The following is a 21,791-nucleotide window of genomic DNA, read 5'->3' on the forward strand; positions in this document are numbered from 1 at the left end:
AAAATCCTGTTATGCCATTAGTTCTGACCCTGAAGAACGACCAGAGCTCTATTTGCTTTAGTTTTTTTAAATTGGTCTCTGCATTCATCGAAGAGACCTTTTAATGAGTTGGAGTTTTTTGATTTTCACCATAATTGCAGTTTTTTTTCCTTCTCAGGCTGGCTGAGAAGTAGACCTAAAACCCTTAATTTTGTGTTTGGAAATAAAAATAAGAAAAACAAACTCCAACACAGCTGCAAATTTATATCCGTCACTCGCCCCAGTAAATCCCTTTTCTTTTTGTAGTTTCAATTAACATCCACATCAGTGAGGAAAACAAACAACGAAAATAAATGATATTTTAGTCAGGCTTAGGTCTTCCTTCCTCTAACATTTATCCCTATGAATATTTAATTGGCTTAATATGGTAATGAGAGAGATTTAGCTTTGAGTCACACAGAGTTACACTGTTATTCCTCTCTGTTGTGTTTTTTTACCTTTTCATTCAGCCCATCCCTGTCTCTTGCCCTGCACTTTTTTGTATCTCAAGCATTTGGAGCTCATGACTGTTGGCTGTTATTTTTTGTTAACCTGCTTTCCTTGCCTGTCACATCTAGTCATTTGTTTGCACCCTCTTGCCACTTTGTGCTTTTTACCTCTCTCCATCTCCTGCTTTCTCTTTTCATCTCTCTCATCTGTCTCCCTCCTGACTAACGGCTCTCTCGTTTGCCCCACTCTGTCCGCCTTTGTCACATGTGCAGGGTAATATTGAACGATGGCGTAAATCCCTCTCTGACTTTCAGGACATATGCCCTCCCCTCCCCCATCTTCTATACAAGTCCTCCCTCCCGTCCTCCCCCCTCGTCCCACAGCCCGCAGAAATCTGTCCACTCAGATAAGATGCTTTTAAAACGGAGATTATTGTCACTGTCCATGGCATCGCATTATTTAGTACAAAAGCGAAGGCTGGCAGTGTGCTTGCGTGCGTGCGTGCGTGTGTCGACATGTGTGCTATGACAAATGTGTGACCGCGTAAAAATAATTTCATTTTACAACAGTGTTGTCATGTCCTCTTTGTAAGACCGTGTCCACGTCGCCGGGATTACAGATCAGACCCCATCAGTTACTGGCTGCACGACTTTATGTAACACACGTACAGTAGTTGCAAACACATATCGCATGTGTGCACGCACACAAACACACACACCATCTGGCTCACAGGGCAGAAGTGGGGGGCATCAGCTGCTGGAATAAGCTAAAGCATTGTGAGGGGCGAGTGTGTGTGTGTGTGTGTGTGTGTGTGTGTGTGTGTGTGTGTTCAGTGTTTGCAGCCCTGCAGCAGCAAGCAAATTGAGTCTGTGCATGTGTGTCTGTGTGTTTTTCTGTATGACGTGTTTATGCTTTCACATAGAGTTCATTTTAAATTTAGCTCTCATTAGGTCATATCCCTGAGCTTCAAGTCATGCATACACACACAGACTGTCACTTTTTGTGTTGTGTGTATGCTGTAGGAGGTTCAAGGATGGTACTACCTACTTGGGGAAGAGCTGGGCAGGAGGAAGCATCTTAAAGTGCCCTCACAACACAACTACCACTCCACTGGTGAGTTAACTTCATCATAAATCACATTAATCGTTATCATTTAATGAGGTTTGAACACTAATTGTGTTTATGTCATAATGAATAACATAATGTTTGAAGTATTGAAAGTTGGTATGGAGTACTTGGCCAGTTTCAGAAGCATGTTTGCTCGTTCTTTGATTTGATTTGATTTCCTCAAATTGGGACATTTCTGCATTTCAATTCTCGCCCGGTCCTAATGAAGTCAGGTGGAAATGGGAAAACAAAAAAAAGTTAACAGTTACATAACAGAAAATGATGAAATGTTGTATAAAAATGGCACATAGATGAAAAAAAAAGTAGTTGCAATGACAATAATCAGCAGTAAGATTACAACTGTGAGTACATGCCAGATACATATTCTCCCATGTTTGCGTGTGGCTGGAGTGTGCCAGGCTCACAGCTCTTAAGTCTTTATCGGTCTTTGGGTCGGGAGGTGGGGCAACAGGGGAAGCAAAAGATTAAGAGAGGGGAAAGAGAGAGGGATTGGGAGAGCGAATGAGGGAAAGACAGAGAGAGAGAGAGAGAGAGAGAGGGAGAGTGGGGAGGGAGGGAGGGAGGGGTCTGGACGAAACCCTGACGCGTCACAGTTGCCAGAGAGAGACAGAAAGCAAGAGAGAGAGAGAGAGAGAGAGAGAGAGAGAGAGAGAGAGAGACGGAGCTCTCCCACACTGTTTCGCTGCTGGAGTGGATCTCCCTCCTCACACACACGCAGACACACACCCACCCAAACTCACATTTACACACACAACACACGCATTCCCCCTCACACACACTCAGGCACATCAGTTTGGAAATCTATTTTTTCTTCTTACCTTCGGGTGCTTCCTTCTCTTCTTACTTATGTTGGCACTCACTTTCACATTGGTGGTGGTGGTGGGTTGTGTGTGTTGGAGTTATGCGACTCCGTGCCAGCCATAAGGGCAGCCTAGACTAGGTGAGTACTATGTTTGTTGTTTTGCCTTACTTGACTGTACTTGCCTGCACATGTGTATGTTTTTTGGAAGTTGCATGTTGCATCGCAGAGCAGCTCATTTTGCAACATGTGGTGGTCTGTGTTGTTTTGAAGATACTGTTTGGATGCTTTCCATTGCACTCACTCCACCCCTCCCACTTCTTTACCATTTCACCTTTCTCTGTTCCCCTTATTGCTTGTTTTTATACCCCCTTATCTTCTTCTGTCCTTATATCTCTCCTCTGCATGCTTTCATTGTTGCTGACATTGCTTTTGATATAGCTTTATGACTCTGCGTGTGTGCAGCTAATCTGCCAATTCTCATTTAATTTCCTCCTACTGAGCTAAATTGGTCACGATTGCTTTCCATGTTAGACCACCGAAGACGCTTAGCTTACCCATTCAGTGAATTGCAGTGTGACACTGTAATTTTGTGCACACAACCCTTCCACATCAGCACACAGTGACATGCTCTCCCACATACACTTTTTCTCCACCCTCCGCGATCTCCATACCCTGGACTTTGTTTATTCTCGTACTGCAATTCTGGGTTATGAGAATGATGGTGATATCATAGGACGTTGGCTAACCCATCCCAATTTACACCGCTTGGCTGAACTAGGCTAATCTGCCTCATGCAACTTTAAAATTAGTTTTATGCTTCTGTGGATGGAACTGGGACAGGAGTATCAGATTGGGCTCAAGACTCAGCCAGCAGGAAACCATTACAAGGCTCGCAAGAGAGGATCCTAACTTATACCCGAGGGTTATATAGGGAAAGGTGTTTGAGATTAATTTAGTAATTGTAGCCACAGTTACTGAGTTGTAGTTTTATATCTTTACTGTCATGGCAAAAACAGATGTAATGGATATAGAATGTGTTCATCTTTCCCAGTGCCATTGCTGCCCCACTACTGTCTCATCTGATCCATGTGTGTGTTTGTGTGTGAGTCGATGGTGCACACTCATGCATGCATGCACTTGTGTGTTGCCAGCTGGCAGAATGTAGGCCATGGAGGCACTGCTGCACCATGACATGCACTAACATAGAAATTACCCAAAAAGCCCATTGATTACGTTATCACTCTGCATGTGTCCGTCTTCTCTCTCTATTTCCCTGCCTGTCAGTGCCTTTATGTTGGTTTTGTGTGCCTCTCTTATGTCCATGTGTTTGTGATGATCCTTAAGCCTTTCCCCGTCTTTTCCATTTCACGCCTCTTACCTGTATTTTTTATTTTTATTCACTCCTCTCTATGTTTTCTCAGACACCAGTTTCTTCTTTGCTCCATCTCTTATGTAACGTTGCACTGTGGCATAATTCAGAAGGGCTTTCTCTAAACAACTAATTGGCTGTCACTGTATACCAGCTGCCAGCCAATAAATGTCAATGACTTGTGATATATACCTTATATCATTAAGAAAAATCCTGCAGTTTCGGGAGTGAGTAGACTCATGCTTGAAGCTTGGCAGGTTCACCATGTTCCTGTTCCTGCTCTGGATCAATTAGCCTTGGATTCAAAGCTGATTTATCATGTTTGCTGCTTGCCTTGAACTACACCGTGCAATGACGCCATTGCAACAATCTCTCAATAAAACCCAAAAAACAAAAACTACAGTTTATCTATTGTTTCAAATGTAACACCCTTTTCTGTATTTAATAATAATGCACTGAACTTATTACTATTTGCTCAGGTTGCTGTTCATTTGAATATTCACTTGCCAAAATGTCTGTTCTGAAAAGAAAACTACTTTTTCATTAGGTGAAAGTGTTGAGCGTTTTTTAATTATAAGTTAAAACTAAAACATTTGTCTTACTCAAACACGTCTTATTTTGGGAAACAAAACATTTAATGGTTTTCATGTCAAACTAGTTCAGAGCTCCGGAGGAGGGGCCCAATAAGAGCTTTAGTTGGTTCTGTTGCGAAAAATGAACCCTTTCGAGTTTCTCTTGGTTGCCAAATGAATGTTTAAAAATAAAGTTTAGAAATATCCACAATTAACAATTTAAGTTTAGTGCGGAATGACACCATTTTGGATTTTCATTAAGCTCCATTCATGATCAACAATCATCTTGTCAGTGAGTTAAATTCCACTTGATTCAGTGGAGTTCAGCACACCCACAGCTGATCATCTTCCCAATTACTTTAAAATTTCCAACCCAAAGCTGCACTACTTCAATAGCAACATGACTTTAATCCTGTAATGTCAACACCACTTTCAAAGAAAATCAAACTTTACGGCGAACATCATCTGTTTAAACAAGTATTTTACTGGTCTGATAGATTAATCCATGTTAATGTGCACACACTCTCACCAGAGGTGCACTATTTGGATCAGTGTGTCAGACTAATCCCTCACTCTGAGACTTGTGCCAGTTGAGAGCCAGGGCAGCGCCAGGCCCGATGTCCTGGGGGAGCAGAATTATGTTGGACTGTGAAACTAACAGCACATCTGCACATGATGAAGCACCACCCTGACCTGATGTCCAGGACATTCAGTATTTAGAAAGGCAACAATCTGAATTTGATTTGAATGCAGGAATAGCTGCAGGCCATCGACGGCATTTTGGCCTTAATGAAGAAAAGTATACTTTTACAACAAATGATGCTGAGTACATGAATCACATAAATCATACAGGCAGAGCACAACAAGGGGACTGAACTCTCTAAACTATCAGATTGTTTCAAGTCATGCTACTCTAGTACCATTTTGGCTCAGACTCTCTGCTCCCATAACAAAACCAATCCGCTGAGCGTTGACAGCTAATTACGCCGCAGGGCTGCAATTAAGAGCCTGCCATCAACTTTGCTTAAAACGAGTTGGAAGGACTGAAAAGCAGAGGCTGTGCATGAGTGGCAGCACAACATTTCTGAGATACAAAGTGACAGGGCAATTAGAGTTGATTTTCAGGACAGATTATTGTGTTGAACAGTGGTAGACAGATCTTTGAAGCTATGGTAATATTGGTCACAACCCTTTAAATTCTGCTCTACGAGTAACGATACTAAGACAGTAGTACACAGAGATGTCAGCTCTAATCTGGAGTGTAGAAAAGCATAAATAATGATTATTTTTGTGATGTTACTGTTGCCCCAAATGCTTAAAGCAGAATAAATCTGTTAAATAATGCTTCGTCGTTTAATCAATTAATACCATCAGTGGATTAAAATAATAGGCTTCACAATTAATTTTACTTTATTAGTCTAGGTAGTAGTTTCGGTGGCATGATTCATTTTGGAGATTAGATATGTTGCTGCCCATCTGTGCTTGTTTGTGCACAAACATCGATGTCTGCGCTTTCATTACCGATGAAAGACAAAAGCGTTTGAGAATCTCCCTCGGCTCTTCTTTTTTGGCTTGCGCAGTGTGTCAATGGAGACGGCTGACCCACAGTGACATGTACGTGTGTGTGTCTCTGACCATGGCTAATGCATTTCCCTCCAACGGGCTTACGATGTGGGTCAGGTGGTCTGTATATGCGTGAGTAAGTAAAAATAGCCGAACGCCCATTGGGCTCGAGCTTAAAAAGTGTGTCATCTTATACACACATTTGTTTCACTTTCCATAATAGATGAATATAGTCCAGACATACTGTACGCACACACACACGTGCGCGCACACACACACACACACACACAGCTTTTTCCAGATGGCGAGCCTTTAAATCAGTAGATTAAAATGTACACTATGTGATTAATTTATATGCCAGGGGGTTGGACAGTGGGGGATGTTTTTTATGTCTTTAAGTTCTGTTAAATACTGGCTGTGAATGTGTGTCTGTGTGAGCGTGTGATCATGTGAGACAATGTGTTGGTGAGTATGTGTCTGACGTGCCATGCATCCGATGCTTTGGGTACTGGCTCATATCCACTCGACCAGCTTCAACCAGAGCTTTGTGCCACAGTGTTGCACATTCTGCGCCTGCGACTTTGTCAGCTGTGTAAATTTGTCAACTTTTTTTTCCCCTGTCACAGAAGTACACAAGTAAGGATTGTTTTCAGTATTCGAAAGGAGTAAATTATCACGGATTTCAATTAATTTTATTTCATTTGTGCACCGTCAGAACAACTTGGATTAGTGGTCTGTGAATAAAAACACTGAAGTCTGTCAGTTGTAACATAAACATTATACTCAGACTCACTTAATTGTTAAAATACCTTTCTCAAAAAACACTGTGAATACTTTAATACTTACCCACATGTGGTTCTTATTTATTCTGGCTCAGTTCATAGTTGGACTGAGCTATTTATGAGGTCACCAAATAAAAGAAAGACATTTTGACATTTCACAGCAGTTAAAATTATAAGTGATCCTTTGCACAAGATGTTTCAAAATTAGGAAATAAACCAGATAATTGAGACCAGAGCGAACACAGGATGCTGGAACCTGAGACTTGATTAGAGGTATACAGGTAATTACAGGGAAACACCTGTGCAAGTGTACTATAGGTAAGTTTGCAGCTGTATACCGGCTCAAGGAACACCATGGTCTGAAAATTGACTTTAATCTTACTGATTACATCTACTTATGTACGGTGTTGAATTGCTAAATGGGTCATTGTAAGTGAGAATAATGATAATTGTGTAACACCAAATACTGTGGAACCTTAACACTGATTTTTTTCTGAGATTGTTATTGTACCATGAGAATCTCATACTGTAGCAATCCTAACTATGTGTGTACGGCCTTTGATGAGGCTCTCTGTGGTCTTGTCATTCAGTACAGCTGCAACTGAATGATGCACAATCTGACACCAAGCTCAGCTCAGTAGAGACACGATAACAGGAGAATGTGATGCATTATTTGTATTGTAAATGCATCTGTTGAAGGTCGCTGCTGTAAAGTAAAAGACAAGAAGATAAGGAAGACACATGATGGACAAACCCTATCATAGTGCCCTGACCAAAGTTGAGGAGGACATTACTCACCAGCCAGTCTCAGATAAGCACAGAGAAAAACTGACACAAATACAATTCAAACTCTGTGGCTCACTAGCATGAATCTGTGCAGGCGGCAAACCTCCAAACAGCACAGTCTTTAATCTCCGGTGGGCGGACACTTTCATGTGTCAGGTTCAGAGGCAATGAACCTAAACGGCTGAAAGTTGTCACGGACACGAAGTAAATTAGGATTGATTTCCTGATGGGCAGACATATTGAGCCGGCAGAGGGAAGGCGGAACTAAGCGGGCACGACTTGGGGGAGTGTAACCAACAATAAGGAGCGCAGTCATGGAGAACTAACAACTCACATGTTCTCATCCTGCCCATTTCAAGCAGATATATTCTCATTGTGTCTCACAGCACTTGCCGCTCTTATTTGTTTCTGCTCAAGGGCAACTACTCTCGTCAAATTGTCAATATAGAGTAAAGTTAAGAAAACATAACCAGGAAATGTATAATTAATAGAGGGCATTTAACAAATACTCCTTTCCGAATCTATATTTTTAAGTATCTCGGTGCTTGTAAAGCTGCAATTCCTCCTATACTTCACAGCTGCAATGTAGTCTAGTGTTATAATTGAAAATTCTCAGAGTTGTCAGTTTGAATGGCTGCTTCCTCCACTGGAGCTTCTTAACCATGCCACTCTGAAAGAAAAAACATATTAATGAGATAAACTTAAATTATTCTTTCCAGTGGCAACTTGGTTTTCATGCACAAAGAGAATGACAAGACCAGCAGCAACTGTTACTGCTCATGCTCAAATATCAGCACCGCCACAAACATTTGGCACAGCTCTCAGTCTGTAAAACACTGTTTAAGAAAAAAGAAAAGGTATGAGTTATTTATCTTTGAATAACAAAGCTGCCCTGGGGGGAAATGCACTGAATTGCACATAGTATTGTACCTATTTGATTTGATACATTCGGATGTACTTTTCAGATGGGATATAAAATTCCGTCCTAGTCTCTGAATATTTCTGTTTGTTCTCCTCAAATCCCTTTTGCAAATCTCTATCAGGGACAATCATTCAACACTTTGAGTCATCAGACAGCAGACATAATCCTCTCCGGCTATTCAGCCTTGCTCAGTACAGAAACAGGAAATGAAATGTGCCAATCGCCACTCGCCTGGCTATGCTTGGGCTAGGCAGAGACTGAGGCAAAAAATCTTGTAGACATTATTTTGAATTTGAATGGCACACTTGTGTCATGTTTGCAGTGTATTCAGCCTCGGGGCTGGTAGTGTGCAGATAACTCATGCATAAACTCATGCATGTATTCCTGTTAGGGATCTAATTGTATTCGGTGAACATGTACCATACATTACCTGCGAATCCATTTACAAGTTAGATGCGTGTATTACAGCATGTATGCATGGCCTGCTTTGTTTGCCTCTTTTCATGACATGAAAAAGTTGGACAAATTAACAGGAACACCCTATGTTATCTACAGCAACTGCTCTTTAAAAACAACCTAATTTATGCTTTTTTAGATTCAGTTTTTCTTGAGACTGCGTCGAAACTTTGTTGATTCGTCTGTGGTACTTGATGCTGCAGTTGTTGGCGGTGTTGTCATTATAGTGTTACATGATGCTGTTTTTTCACCTCCTGCAAACTAACATGGATGCAGCATTCTTTAAGAATTATTGTGGGTAGTTTCTCTAAAACGGAAGATTGACAACTGACCACAGTACTAACTACACAGAATACTCTCACGGATACTGCAACACAAGTAAACAAGGGTATGCAGCTACTAAAGTGGATCTTTTAGCCATACTGAACCTACTGGCTAAAAGTCTGTGTACAGCAAAGTCCAGAGGATACATCTTAGGGGACCACAGATGCCCTATTTACTACAAATGTCACCCTCATGTTGGTGCAGAAAAAGTCAGAGGTTCATGCAAGTCAGTAAGATTCTTCCTCCGGGGAACATCAATGTCTGTACAAGTTATCATAGCAATCTATTCTGTGGATATTACAATCTGGACTCAACCAACAGGCTGGTATCGCCATCCCTCGGGCCATACCACTAGCATCGCTAAAAACCCTTCAAAACCCATCATCCAGGCATCCAAAGTATGGCATACTATACTGTCTCATTATACAAGAAAATGCTATTGAATAATGCAGTTGCCCTTCTCCAGTTTTGCAAACCCAGCATAGTTAGGTCAGCAAAGTTAGGTTCATAGCTTTCAGAAGCTGCCCTGTAGAGATGAGTCTGAAAAAGGGAGATGTAACTCTCCGCTGGCTGTTAAATGTCTTATATGCATGCCCTCCTACACTTAGTGAGTGGCATGTTTGCCAGGGGCTCAGTGTTCATTGTGTAAAGGACATTATTCCCATGTTTCTTCGTCAGTCCAGTTGTTTACATGACTTGTGTCCCAAAGATAGAACAACAGAGGATTAAAACAAACATGTCAACAGATCTTGAGAAAGGCTTACTGATTTTATTGCAAGTAATGAGGCTTGGTGGATTTAATGGATTATTCTGAAAGTCTCGTATGATCCTCCTCCTCAAGTATTCCCACCAAGTGTATAAATGTAAGATGCGGCGTGCTTGACCTCTGCAAATTGATTTTAAAAAAGCCAAGCACTTTCATCTACACACAGTTATCTTGTTGGACCACTGGAGCATGGAGATGATCCCCGCAGGCTGTGGGATAAAACACGAGGCAGCGAATGTGAAGCAGTGTTAAAAAAAAACTTTCTCTGGGAAGTTCTGGTTCTTGTTAAACATTAAAGAAAACGGAATAAACAAAATTCAAATACGTCGATGACAGAAAAAGATGTGTGTGAGCGACTCATTACTGAAATAATCTGCAACACAGCAGACATTCTCTCCAGTCTACCTCAGAGTTGGGACACAAACTATAACTACCACATAATGACTAACCTGATCAAAGAGGGCATATAAAAGCACTGAGCCGGTACATTTAAGGCTGCAGCACCCATTTTGTATCTTTTTCTTTCCTTTCAGATCAATTTGGTCATTGACCAACAAAAACACCCTCAGGCTAAAGACCCTAAAGACTCTCTCACTCTTTCAGCCTTGTGATGAGACATGTTTTTACCAAAAACACCTCCAAGGCTCATGGTTTTGCAAGCTGTAAAATTACTTCCTAGTTGAACAGACTGAAAAATATGTCTGTTGCAAATTATTTGTATATTATCAACTCCTGTTTCCAGGGGTTTACTGTCAGTGTATTCACACTATTCCGCTGATTGACAGTTGTAGGTAGTAAGGTGCAAAGCAAGATGGACATAGTTATAAACAAATAGATGATTAAAATCTTGAAAAAAAAAACAAACAAAAAGGAAATCAACACTTTGTTAGGCCTCAAGGATATACTCACTATGCTTGGTGAGAAACACAGAATGAAGATCTGACTGATTAGCCTGACATCGCCAGACCATTTGGCTAATGCGAGTGAATCCGCAACCTCTCCCATCGTTTTGATTTGCAACGGGCAACATGCCTCTTGAATTTGGATAGACCTACAAGCAATTAGAGTAATGGAACGTGCAATGTGGCGCTGAACTAGTAATCGTGATAGCAGAACATGCACAGCTCACAGCACAAATAAAATGTAAGCCTGTTGGCTGCCAATGAAATGTTGTTTATTAGTAAGGTTGATACAAAGAGCAGCCTGCTGCCTTGTTTATGTTGTTGTTATACAACTACACAAGACATCTAGCTTCCATCAAGACGGGACAGTGAAGGGAGTCACCATTTCAAAAAGTTTTCACTGACTTGTATTTGTAGGGGATGTTGGGAGTTTGCCCATCCACTATACAGCTGCCAGTTTTGCATATTAAGTTGTCATATATCTTTGCACTATTACTCTGGCGTGATTATCATCTATTATTTAGTCTGGCATCTCTCCTTAATTTGTTGAACCAAAATAGTCACTTTTTTTGTAGCGCTGTTTACTAGAAATGATGCCTCACCAAGCATCAGTCATGCTGCATTATTCAGACCTCCAGTGGTTTGCCTGTGTGCAGTTGTTTTGCTCCCATATGATTTTCTCTCAGTTCCTCTGATATCCGTATCCTCCTGTGAAATTGAAAGTTTGCTTGTTCACTGAGCCCCGTTTTAAACATTTGACTATACTCTTTCAATAAATTGAAGCCTTTGTTCAGCTATTTACCTTTAAATCTCTCCAATTGTCTGTATCACTCTTCTAAACTAAATACAGCCCAGTTAAAAAGACACATGACAGCAGCAGGAATACTTTAAGGTCATACTGCATGTGTAAGATGTTATTTTAATGAAGTTTACTGCGTAAATATTTATTCAGATGTACTGGAATATTCTCATTCTCATGTAGTCTCATGAAATTAAGTTGAATTTTCACTTCGTTTAAATTAGTTCAATCGTTTTCAGCATTTTGATGCATCCATGCTGTAAACAACTTTTTGATTAATGTAAGAAATATTTCAGTCAGTCGTATATGTAAATGGTTGAAATAACAGAATAAACTTAAACAAGTTTTAATGTATTCCTCTTAGTGTTTTGCAGTTAGGACCACGATATTTGTTTAAAAAAAAAGAGTTACACGTCTCTTTAATCCAACACAGTTGTCAAAAGGCAACATATATGTTTTTCTATTACACAGGAAGATATTGTACTCCCGGCATTGTGACGTCAAGCGTGTCACAGTGGAATCTGCTGAAGATGGGTGACAGTTTGAAGCCTTGCAACCCTGTCATGTGCTTATCATTGCGTTAGCGTCACAATGCCTTGAATGCTAACCTTTTGCCAGCCCCCATCAGTTAATTTCTTTATAGACCATTAGTTCTCAATTACACAATAACTTCTTGATGCTTGAGGTAATCTTAAGAGACCGAAACAGTCAAGTGGAGTGCAACCCCCTCCCGTCTTGGCTTTTCCACTCTCTCCATCAAGTGTTTATTTGTTTGCAGGCGACAGGAGGTGAATAGAGGGTCTGGGTGTCAAGTGAGAGTGGTGCAATGATGGACTTGGTCAGAGTCAAGGGCTTTTTATGTTCTGGCAGATCTGAGACTGAGTCTGACTCAACTGCAGAGGACTGCCAACACCTTTCGATTTCTTTTCTTCTCTCTTGCCTTTTGCACATCTTTATTTTCTGACTCTTTTGTCCCCCCCCGTCTAGTTTCATTCTCTGTCTTTCTTTAATCCTCTCGGTGTCTTACTCCGTTCTTCGAACTACATTCCTTTGTTCTCATTCCCTGAATTTCTCTTGTGTAGACTTTTCCCACTGTCTACTACTTTTTTTTCCCTTATTGTGCCTCTTTCTTCCCCTCATTTTTATGTCAGTCATGCTGGATGTTTCTTGTTGCCAGCTGCTCCAAGTGTCTCCCCTCATATGCCCTGTGTTACTGATGTCTTAGCCACACAAAAGGCTGCTCTCCTGGGCATGATGCCAGACAGGTTAGCCCCTCTCCCAGGCTGGACCCCTGGTGGTTTCAGATTCACAAGTGACAGAATCGCTTTATATTTTCAAAAGTCTACCACGGCAACTGCAGCTAAGGGATTGGGCCCTTTACTGTGGGGTTAAATGATAAGGTTACAGAGGAAAGTAGAAACTGTGTCCAAAATATAGAGATATGCTTATTTGTGTATTTTGCAAGTAGATTACAGATACATTTCAAATTCCCCCAACCTCTCAAAAATGTTTTTTTGCTGATTACTTAAGTTAAATTAGGACCTTCAGTGTGCAGAATGATGTATGTGCAGGATGAGTTTGACACTTGAAGGCTGCCTTCCGTTCATCTGCCGAAGGCTGTCTGTGCTCTGCTTAAATCTGACGTGAGGAGTGTGTCTAAAAAAACATGAATTTTGATGTTATAACTACAAACCCGATTTTAAAAAAAAAGTTGCCAAGCTGTGTGAAAAGTAAACAGATTGCAGTGAGTTGCAAATCCTTTTTGACCTACATTCTCTTACGGTTCCCGAAAAGGTGAGGACTCAAGTGCAGACACTGCGGCAGGCAGGTTAAAAAACAAAAAGGCAAGCTTTATTGATGAAGCTGGGATAGGCAGGCAAAAAAAAAAAAAAAAAAAACGCTAAAGAGAATCCAAGAAAAAACTAAGAATACTAAACTAAGAACAAACTTGAAAAGCCACAGGGAACAAAAGCTATAACGCAGAAAACGCGCAAGAAGCAAACAGAGTAATTGCAGAAGTGACACTACTGAAGAGCTTCCCTTTCATTGTCTACGTAGGAGGCTGTGCTATGAATTCCAGTTATGGTGAGTCGTGTTTCAAGAGATGGGGCCCCTCGTTTGCATCAAGTTGATATCTGACGACTGTATGCTGATTCACGGTGTTCAGCACAACGCTATGCCTCTGGAAACTCCTGAAGAATTATGAACACCTGACCATTTCTGATTCTGCAACTGCGTGGCTTATTTCTCACTTAAAATGCCCTCAGAAACGCATGTAGCTGAGCTGTTTTTTTTAATATAGGAGCAAGTTTCCAAATGAGCTGAAACTCCCAGAGCAGCATCCCATGAGCGCCATTCATCCAATCAGGTGCAGCCAGTGAGTTTTTTTGCGTGGTTGTCTGAGGTTGTAGCCTGTTTTGGTCAAGTGTTCAATGCTTGGAACATGCACCTGTGGACACGTAGTATTGGGGAAAAACACAGACTTAAATACACAGGGGCTACTTAACTGATGAAACACAGGTGAACAGGAAAAAAGGCGGGAAAATGACAAAGACTGTCACACAGGGATAGTAACCAACAAAATGAAAGAGGAAATCAAAAAAATGAGAACACTATGTTGTTACTAAGCCTTGCTTTTCTGATCTTACAGAAACAGTGCCTTTCAAAAATTGAAAACTCAAAAAAAAAAAAATGATATAAAACACATGGGTAATGTTTACAAAGGTTGAGGCACAAACATGAATTGGTAAGGGTTTGGAAAATATTTTGATTTGAGGGAAAGAAATGCACTTTGTTAAGGTTAGGGGAACTTTGTTGTCCATGATAAGCATTTGGTTAAGGTTCAGGGAACAATCATGGTTAGGGTTAAAACAAACTAATGTTGACTGTTAGTTAGAATCAGGGGCCCAGCAGCAGTCCCACGTGGCAAAGTCTTTCATCTGGTTGGAATACCCCTCCACCCCGACCGTCTCCCTATTTGGACTTTTTGGCTGTACAATAACGTCACCCAACTTCCTCCTTTGCTCCCAACGGACAGGAGTCATAATTACTACTGCTGCTCTGCCACTTGAATGTAAACATATGTTATTTTTGGCGCATTTGTGTTCAGAGAGAAGTCTCCGAAATTGTATATGTTGTGTCAAGCTTTGTGTGGTCTACCATATTTGCGTTGTCACTTTTATTCAAAAGACTGAAATGATTTACAAGAAATCTCTAAACTTGTTTTTATTCAGAATAAATGTGATACTGTAATGCAGTGCTAGAATTGCCTTGTTTTCTCACTTTAAAGCTACTTAGATGAACATTTCAAGGTATGTGTTTGTATGAAATGTGATTATATCAACTTTTCACAAGGTTAACAGAAGGATACTTATCTTCTTAGACCCATGTTGGGCCTGTTTTCGACTCGGATGGCAGAGTTCGAAAAATTACATTTCACAGTCTGGGATGGGATAATTTCTTTCCTATGGTGATGGAGGTAGGGGTGTGATTGAAGAGTGGAGAAGAGTAAGGGATGAAAGGAGGTATAGAAACACCAAACAGCAGAAGGAGGTGGTGGTTTGGGGGGGGAGGGGAACAGTGGGATTTCTGTGAAGTTTTGGGAGATGAAGAGGGGAAGAGCAGAAAATGGGAAGGGAAGATGTTGAGCGAAAGACAGATGTAAACAGGAGGAATTGTAGAAAGAAAAGAGAGACCGAGAGAGGGAGATCTGCATTGTGGCCCAAAGCTGAATGCCGCCTTTATGAGCAATAGTTAAAAGGACACTGAGGCGTGAGTCCCCGTAACCATAGCAACTTCCCAGGAGCCCTGTGACGGACGGATAATAGAGTGAGAGAGGAGTTCCTTTTCTCTTCTTCACCCCTCCCTCCTTCCCTCCCTCTCACTTGTTCTCACTTCCACTCCTCTCTTGGGCAGTTTGTTGGATCCTCGCATCTTACGGGATTTTCCTTGACTCTGCTGGCCCGTTTTTTTTTTTTTTCTTTTTGCCCTTTATGCGTTCGCTCTGAAGTTTGAGTCCCAGCGCAGCGGAAGGCTGCTCCAGAACAACTATTGCCATAATTGCTCGCTGTTATCTTTCTGAGTCACTTTTATGGACTCTCAGAACTATTTGAGGATTTTATTTTTGTGCGTCCACAAGGCTGTTTTTTGCGTTGGCACAGGGAGAAATGTGCTCCAAAGGCACTGTCTCAGCCCGTGATTCCTTTGTCTACATTTCAGAGGCTGTGCTGTCAAACCATGGTGCTGCCCCCGAGACCAATCGCCCTGAGAATATGCAATGCTTAACAGTAAGTACAATCAAATCTTCTTCAACTTTCTGTGTGTGTGTGTGCATTAAAAACGTTTAAACGTACTTTCATCTCTCTCTCTTTCTGCTCTGTGTGTGGGTGCGTGTGAACCTAGGCAAAAAAATCTTTCAAAGTTTAATGGAGTGGAATGTGTGGGTGTGTGTACATACCCTAAATATATATTAACTCTACCACTTTATGTGTTTGTTAAAGGTTTTGGTGGGTATTTCTCTGTTTAGCTACATAAGTTATTTCTCTGAGTTGGTTGTTTGCATGTGCATTTGCATGATGCACGCTCAATGAGTGAATAGGCCTGTGGTAGATATATATACAGAGCAGTTGACCCGTGACATTGCACCATGTCCAACAAACTCATCATGCATAAACATGCCTTCAGTAAGGATATTTACTGCACGAATTCCATGTTACACATTCTCAGCAGCCATAGCAACTAATTGAATTATTTCGTTTGAGCTCTGAGCGGTGAATGGAGCAAGATGCCATTTCTTGAAAGACAATATCTGTCAGAGAGCAGACTTGCGTGTGGAGCAGAATGATGGTTTGTCATGAGAAAAGGGGAAAAGAGATCTGTGTGGTTGGATTCGAAGCCAGTATTTCTGAGCTGTTCATGGGCTCCAGATGAGGGGGTCGTCTCTATTGCCTCGCAGTTTTGTGTCAGTATTTCAATTTCGTAGTGATTGACGTCAATTTTTCGCATTGTTGGCTGTATGGGATTAATTAGCAATGAACGAGGACGACCACTTAAACTGTTTAAAGAGATGCTGGAGCATGACTGATGATGCGTTTAGCCATTTTACAGCTTGGAATTGGAAACAGTGATTACTTGAGTCAGCATTTGCTTGACAAAATGTAATAATGACAGCAACCACAGGAACAGACACGTTTATTGTAAATACATCTGTGGTAAGGTGTGGTTTGGCACCCATGCAAGTAGCTAAAGTAAGCTTTGTCTTTTACGGATTTTGATTGTTTTTCTTTGTTAGAAGCACTCACCCCCCCAGTTAGCAGCAGTCTTATTGCTTACTCCACTGTTGGCCTCCGGACGCGTGAAGACAACTATGTACTACTGCCTTGACACATACAGTAGCTTTGCCAGCAGCCTTTTGTTCCTGTCAGTGTTGAGCGTCACTGAAAGTTTGGATCATGTTCCAATCAGATCCATTGAGATTTTTTAAAACAAATCCAGTCAAAACAATTTATTTTAATAGCCTACAATACCTCCCTTCAGCTCGGCTTGTTTAACAAACTGTTACAGTAAAGGTCCATCGGGGAAAAGTGTAGTCACTAACACGATTCTGCAGGCTAGATAGCTTGTTAGCTGTAGCTATCTCAACAGCTTACTTTTGTGTAGTGCGATGTTGTCCTTCTTCAGCTATCATTACATCATTTGTTCCTTGGCTTTTCAGCTGTAGTTAACAGAGCGTGATGCCTACAATCATGTCACTGTCCCACTGCCAGTTCAGCTGCCAGTCAAAGACAATGCCAAGCAGCACAAGGGCCCGTCATCCCAAAGGCTTGGAAGCTGAAGGAGCCTCCTTGATACATTTCTTAGTTTTTCTCTTTCTCAGTAACAAGAAGTGTCAACCATAAATTCGATTTTTGGTCAAAGAATAGTTATTTTGTGTGTTTTTAAATTTTGTCTGGAATGACGACATTTTAAACAAACCTGATTGTGTGTTCTCTTTTTACTGATGTAAATATAGGTTTCCTTTGCAGACAGTCCTGAAGATGAACATTTAGATATTAAACATGAACGTCTTTTCTCATAAATATATGAACTTATTTTGGAGGTGGTGCACAAGTAGGTCATGTCATGCAAAGAAACAAAAGTCCTCACATATTACTGCTGGCACAGGAGTTCCTCTGTCATTATTCCCTGAGTCATTTGACCCATCAGAGATAGTATTGCCTTGTTGGCTGTGAGTGTTGCAACGTATTTTGCATGCTTTGTTCACACTGTAGGGGGATGATTTATTCCTACTTGGGTTACTAATCTTACTGGGTCCTAAGTTGGAACATTTCCAGAGCGACTTTCATGGAAAATTGAGTCCAGCTCCTGTTCCCACACGATGCCAACATGGATGAGCAAATTCACTTTTTCAGGTTATGATGCATTTGTGACAGTGACTATATTTAGATGGGGCCAGTCTTTACAGGAAATCAGAGGGGTCAGCTGTCACATATTAGGCATGTAGGATATTAGAAGTCTTTCACCCTACTCACAGCTTGCTGCTGTCTGGCAAGCAGTACAGAAGTATCTGCTGTCATACCACCAGACTGCGGTACAGCTGCTTTCCTCAAGCTGTAAGGCTATGTTCAGACGGAATATAAATCTGATTTGTTTCTCAAACAATTTGGCTTTCAGACTTAAAAACATCCGTCTGCATGTAATGTGTTTATGCCAAAAAAACCCTGACCCTTGATAAATAGCTCTCCTTCACAGGTATTTCTGTTATGCATCACTTGTCTGCAACACCGGGTGCTTGTTTTGGTACTTAAGTGGAGGTGCTGCAGTGCATGGAGCATTAATGTATAGAAGACTGTACTTAAGCGCTCGAAAAGAACGGTAATAAAGAGCTTTCAGTCTAAGTGTACACTCGCTGATTTTACAACGGCGTATTGTCCGAAAACAGCACTGCACTTAAGCACAGTGCAGTAGTCTAAGAAAACATACTGACAGACCTTAAGCACAGAGACATTGGAAACCACAACCACACGTGGCCTGGCCGTCTGCTAATGCCTGAGGGCTCCATATATACTTTCTAAAAACAAGAAAGAATTTACACTGACATTCAGTCAAAGTGTGGCCCAGACCTCTTGTCTTCAGATCATACAGGCATCTTGCAGGACAACATCAGAACAGGTTATGGGTACAATCATGGGACTGACCATGTAAGTAAAGTTGGAATAAAATTAGAGTCAAGTTTGCCATAGAAACCCTGCCTAGAAATTATGTTGATATAGTACTAATTTATTAGTAATGACAGGTATTTCATTGGTAGCTGTTTGGTAGCTGTTTTTTATGAGTAAATGAAGCACTTTTACCACACAGAAGTTAATTTTGTAGATATTATGAGAGGATATTGTGTTTTCAAGAATGGGTGTTTTGGCAGGAACAGTTCAGTACTTGTTGTCAGGCAACATTTGGCTGATTCTGTGACTTCACTGTTCCTGTTTCAAATCTGATGTAGGTAAATGCAGTTTCTTTTTTGGCACACAAGCCCCTTTCGATGTAAGCTCACCCAATCGAGGATCTGCATCAAACTGCACTCATTAATACCAGCCACCAAAATATGCCTTGTACATCAAGCACCATGCATTATTCTTTGAGAAACTTTGAGAAACTGTCAACAAAATGCCCTCTATTGCAATGTTAATGAAAGTGAGAAAACAGACTCTTGCAGTGACTAACAGATATGCTTATTCAACAGATCAGCAGGTCAACAAAACAAATATCCTTTCAAAACCTGTAAAAAGCAGTGGTCATATGAACTTACTGTAGTTAAGAATCTCGACAGGATGGGATTAGACAGAGAAGCTCACTTTACTTTCACGCTTTCACACATTCTTCACCACTCTGCACATAATGCAGGTCACACACACATAAACGTACATAAACACACTCACACAAAAACATCAGGGATGAATTATGCCTGAAATTAGTGCTAATGCCTTTGACCTTATGCCTTTTTATTGCTCTGTCTTTACAAAGCACCACACTTGGCACAGTGAATCACAAGAAAACATGTTTTGTCTTTCTGTGTTTCTTGCTGCGGAATACATTCCTCGCATCGCTCGCAGAATAACAATCCTGCAACCAGTATGTCAAGAGTTTGAGCGGCTTTTTGAAGTCATATGGAAGGTGAAGAGGGCAGAAATGATGTGGCGCGGCATTGAGATGGAAAAGCTTTGCATCCGGATTTGTGAATGCTCCTTTTCCTCTCCCCCGCGCCTCCCCTCCCTCCCCCACCTCCTTCTTGTTCTCTCTCTTCCTCTTTATCTCCGGGTGAATCAAAGTAACAGATGATTGTGCGGTTTGTGTGGGACCGTCTCAGGGGAGAGTTAAGGGAAAGGGGGAAAGCACATTCACAGACTGAATTAGCGAAGAATGGAAAACCTTTTAGACTTTCTCCTCTTTCGTGTACCCATTTTTCTGTTGCCTCGTCCCTGCTCCCTTCCAGACCTTTGCGTATTTCCTCCTTCACTGCTGTGGCCTCCTCCAGCTCCTCTCTTTTCTCCCACTGTCACCTCATGGCCATCAGCCCTGCTTCACAAAGAGCTCTGTGGTGTCATTAACTGCCCACTCTTTACCTACTCAAACATTTTTCAGTGTTTGATGATGACCATGAATAATTTTAATGATTTGCACGGGGCTCATTGAAAGCTTTTGGACACTTCAGTTGTTGGCGAAGATAATACTTGATATCTACAATGGAATCTCCCTCAAGCGAGACTACCTCAAGAATATATTTCCCTGTTTGTCAGCCTTTCCCAGCGTTTTTTCCACTTTCCTTTAATACATTTAGTCAATTGTACATTTTTTGGGGGGAGAAATTATGCTTTAAAAAATGTCACAGCAATCAAGTTACATTATTTTTATTCGACTTTTTTGTTTCCATGTTTTTTCTGTTTTAGATACAGGCAAGATGGCTAGATGTAGGCAAGAATTATAGCATCTTCAGATAAATACTGGTCTTAGTCAACGGAGTGACATTTTGTGAAAGAGAAACTGTCTCTTACTTTTCTCTTAGACTTCCCTTTAAAAACGTCATCGTGTGCGTTGTCATTGATTTATAGCCATTTAAAGGTTCATTTTACCTGTCGAAGTCGAAGTAAGCACAGATACGTTCGCCTGCAAGAAAGCATAATGAAATGTTTAAGTAATCTCCAAAATGTGAGTGCCAGACTAAAATTTTCTCACCTCATGGCAATAATCAGACTTGACGTGCAGCATAACAAGAATTTATCTCCTCAGCTGCCATGTCAGCATTTACCAATTATGTTTACAGGCAAGAAAAAAAAAATCTGCTCATGTCATTGGCACTGAGCAGAGAGTTCATGAATAGAAACAATAGTTGCACCCTGGACAACGTGCCCCCCCCCCCCCACCCACCCCCCATCACTCTGCTTGTCAACTAGCATTAGCTCCGAAACTGTCTCTGTGAAAATGGGTCTGACGCATCTGTCTGACAGAAAAGATGGGAGGGAAGGGTGAGGTGAGCTGAAAGGAGGGCAGGGAGGTTAGGTTTTCTGGCCTATGCATCAACATGAAACGAAGAATGGTTTGTGTTATTGCCAGAACGTTATACTTGGAGAGCACTTTAGGCCCAGGGTCCTAACCTTCAAGAGTCCTGCTTAAACTTGCCCCTAGGTGCTCTTTTAATTTGAAAGAAACAAAACCACATACAGTGGATGTGATGCACATAGCTACAGTGTTTATCACATTGTATGGAATGGTTGTGCCTCAGGTGGGAGTCACCCATCACCCCCAAATTGCTCCAGATGGCCAGAGCTTTAGATGGAAGGTCTGCCGCCTTCGGTGTGTTCATGCACAGATGATAGAAAGGCTTTTATAAACTCAGGTGGAAAGCATGGCTCTATAGATGGCAATGTTGGTCTGTCGATGACTTTGATAGCCATCATGAGCTTGAAATTGTGGTTCAGAGGGAAATACTGACACAACTTTTGCATGGATTTTCATGGTATTTTGATACTTGGATATTCCCTCCAAAACATCTCAAGTTCAAAATGTGTATTTGTCCAATATTATGGTTACAACATGGTTGTATGGTTATAATACACCCACCTGCAAACTAATGACATTCCCATTACCCTCAGCTATATG

General features: G+C 41.2%; 1 protein-coding gene across 7 annotated transcripts in view; it reads left to right on the plus strand.

Moving 5' to 3' along the window:
• rgs3a (regulator of G protein signaling 3a) overlaps window positions 1-21,791 on the plus strand; it is a 150,418-nt gene that overhangs the window by 25,353 nt on the left and 103,274 nt on the right. For 6 of the 7 annotated variants that reach the window (XM_037116815.1, XM_037116818.1, XM_037116813.1 and 3 more), the window contains 2 exons: window positions 1,491-1,581; window positions 15,858-15,925. In XM_037116815.1, the coding sequence (XP_036972710.1) occupies window positions 1,491-1,581; window positions 15,858-15,925 (159 nt within the window). Of the gene's footprint in view, window positions 1-1,490; window positions 1,582-2,280; window positions 2,537-15,857; window positions 15,926-21,791 lie in introns of those variants that run through there. The other variant, XM_037116820.1, reaches the window with a different exon arrangement.

The sequence above is a fragment of the Acanthopagrus latus genome, chromosome 12, assembly GCF_904848185.1.
Source record: "Acanthopagrus latus isolate v.2019 chromosome 12, fAcaLat1.1, whole genome shotgun sequence".
NCBI lineage: Eukaryota > Metazoa > Chordata > Actinopteri > Spariformes > Sparidae > Acanthopagrus > Acanthopagrus latus.